At 67.0% G+C, this 2786-nt stretch overlaps 1 protein-coding gene across 1 annotated transcript; it reads right to left on the reverse strand.

Moving 5' to 3' along the window:
• Window positions 1-229: 229 nt before the first annotated feature.
• EMIHUDRAFT_119322 (hypothetical protein) lies at window positions 230-1682 on the reverse strand (the record flags this gene model as incomplete). Its single annotated transcript, XM_005767914.1, has 3 exons — window positions 230-444; window positions 557-774; window positions 914-1682. Coding segments are annotated over 3 exons (1202 nt in total), but the record flags the coding sequence as incomplete, so codon positions are not given.
• Window positions 1683-2786: the final 1104 nt, after the last annotated feature.

The following is a 2786-nucleotide window of genomic DNA, read 5'->3' on the forward strand; positions in this document are numbered from 1 at the left end:
TGGCGGTGGCGGCGGCGGCGTTGAGGGAGGCGGCGGCGACCCCGGCGATGACGGCGGTGGAATGACTAGTAGTGGCGCGGGCGGCGGCAACGGCGGCGGCGGCGGCGGCGGCGGCGGCGGCGGCGGCGGCGGCGGCCGTGGCTGGCAGAGGAGCGCATCAATCGCTTCTTGCGCTCTCATCCGGTCCGTGAGCTCGACATAGCTCTGGTTGCTTCGCCGCCCCGGCAACCACTCATTCTTGCCGCTCTTTGGGTCGATCGAGTTGACGCCGTCGCACTGCGTGCACTCGCTCAAGCCCACGCCCTCGCGGCTGACTCCGCGCACCGCTAGGAGGGCGGCTAGCGGGTCGTAGCTGGAGCGGCCTCCCGGGCCCCACCCCCAGCCCGCCCGGTCGCGAAAGTCCATCAGGGCGTGCCTAGAGTCCACTCCGTAAGGCCGCGTCACCTGTGTCGCTGGTCGCGTGGGCGCGTGGAACTACTTTGCTCGCTACGAGGAGGGCGTGCCGGCACGGGTTGGCCGGCGCTGCGCACAGCTCCATCACCGCGCCAGTCCGCACCACGTCCCCGTCGCGGAACCCGAGGTAGATGGTACGGACGGACGGCGGCACGTTTGCTGCGACGAAAGAGGACGCGGCTGCGGCGGTCGCCCTGGAGACGGCGTCCGCGCCGTTGAAACAGCCGCACGCATTGCACTCGGCGAAGCGAGGCCCGCTCGTCGGGTAGTCTCCCGCCATGATTGAGAGGAGAGCCACCTTTTCGGCCACCAAAGCGTAGCCTACAGGGGAGGCTCTCAGAGACAGTAACGAGCACTTCTCCACGTGTTAGGCCGCTGCTTGATGAGGGAGAGGGGCCGTCCAAGGGGCTATGCGCGTCGGGGCCCGAGCGAAGCAAGAGCTCCAGATTCGTCAGCAGACCGACAGACGCGATTGTGACTGAACGCGGCGGCGAGGCGGCGAGCACGCGCCGGTACACGTCGACGGCGTCCGGCACCTGTGAGGCGTTCCGGATCGGCGAAGGGAAGGCTTTCAGGACACTGTCGACAAACGTGAGCGGAGGCTCTCCCGCCAGCGTCAGCCCAGACCCCTTGTACGCGCCAATCGGTATGTGGTCGCGGCCGTAGAAGTGGTTCACCACAGAGATGACGCCTGCTCCTGCGGGCGGCGCGCTGTCCTGCACAACAGCGAGCAGCTCCACCTCGCCGTTGTCCGCCAGCGCATGGAGGGCGCACAGGGCAACGACGTCGTCGACGTCGCGGCAAGCGCCACACCCCATGTCGGTGTCAAGGATGAGCCTCACGGCCGGCGGCGAAGTTGGTGGTTGCAGCCATGGCGGTGCTGGCGGCACTGACAATACTGACGGGTGTGCCGGCACCCAAGAACTTGTCGTCGACGCTTCCGGCTTCATTCGGCAGACGACTGCGCCCGGTAACGGGACGGTCCTTTGGATGGCTTCGCTGTGAAGCTCGCATTTACTGTACTGGCCCCGGCCACCCAGGCGGGAGTATTCGTAGGCGAGGCATTCTGACCCGGCCTGGATGCACAGCACCGAACAACGCTCCTCGCTCAGATCCCAGTGCTCCTGCATCAGGCTGCTGTTGCCTGCGGCACAGGCTCCCATGCCGTGGTTGTGTCCCGGACGCCTCCAGTAGCCGAGCGCATTCGCCAACAACAACAACAAACCCATCGTGATTTTAGGCGCCTTCGTTGACCAGGGGCACCTGCGAGGCGCGAGAGGCGCAGCGGAGGGTGGCAGCGGCGTGTTTGGCAATGCTGGCTGCGGCAAAGGCGGCGCCGCTGGTGGCCCGCTGCAACGGACTCGGGGCGCCGTGGGAACGCGCCGTGGGGGTGTGCGTGCGTGTGGGGAGAGGGCGGTGAAGAGAGCCTGCCTCGCGCAAGGGCAGCAGTGAGAGAAGAGCTTGCGAGGGAGGTTGTGTGGGTCGGGTCGGGTGGGGTGCGGTGTTGTGGTGTGACTAGCACACAGTCCGACCCTGTCCTTGGTGTGTGTGTTTCACGCTAAGATCTACGTCTGACGCAGTGCGGGGCGGCGCGGCGGCGGGTGGTATAATTGTTTATTAATTCATTAATAATGAATTAATAATTGTCGGGCGGCGGCGCGGCGCGGCGGCGGGCGGCGCGAGGCGGCGGCGCGGCGAGGCAGCGGGCGACGCAGGGCGGGGCGGGGCGGCGGCGGGTGGTATAATTACTTATTAATTAATTAATAATGAATTAATAATCACCGGGGGGCGGCGCGGCGCGGCGGCGGGCGAGGAGGCGAGGGTGGGCGCGCCGGCGGTCGAGCCACCGAAGAATTCGACGTGGCGCAGCTCCGCGCCGGCGGGGACGACCGAGCACATGATGTCGGCGGCGGTCACGCGACGAGGGAGAGCCGCAGGAGCCCTCTGTGGAGCAGGCGCGCGAAAGCAGCGATGAGTGGCGCTTCGATCAGCCACCTATGGGCGGTCACCGGGGTTGCGGTCAAGCTCGCGACGGGGTGGATCTGGTGCGTCTCGTATCACTGGTGGGCTGGGTGTGCAGCAGCAGCGCTCAAAAAGAGGCAAAAAAAGCGGCTGCTACTTTGAGTGTCAGCTTTATCGACACACCGTTCTCGGCCCGGCCGGAAAGCTGGCTGGTGGTCGCGCGCAGCGCGTCGGCGCGGATCCGACTGGTCGGGCACCTCGGCTGGGTCCATCAGCACGAGGCCCGCCCCGTCGGGAAGCCCCGCGAGCGCATGGGCGGCCGGCGCGAGCGGAGATCGGCGGGCTGAGATCCGCAGCTCTGCCACGAAAAT

Source organism: Emiliania huxleyi, assembly GCF_000372725.1.
Source record: "Emiliania huxleyi CCMP1516 unplaced genomic scaffold EMIHUscaffold_474, whole genome shotgun sequence".
NCBI classification, from domain to species: Eukaryota; Haptophyta; order Isochrysidales; family Noelaerhabdaceae; genus Emiliania; species Emiliania huxleyi.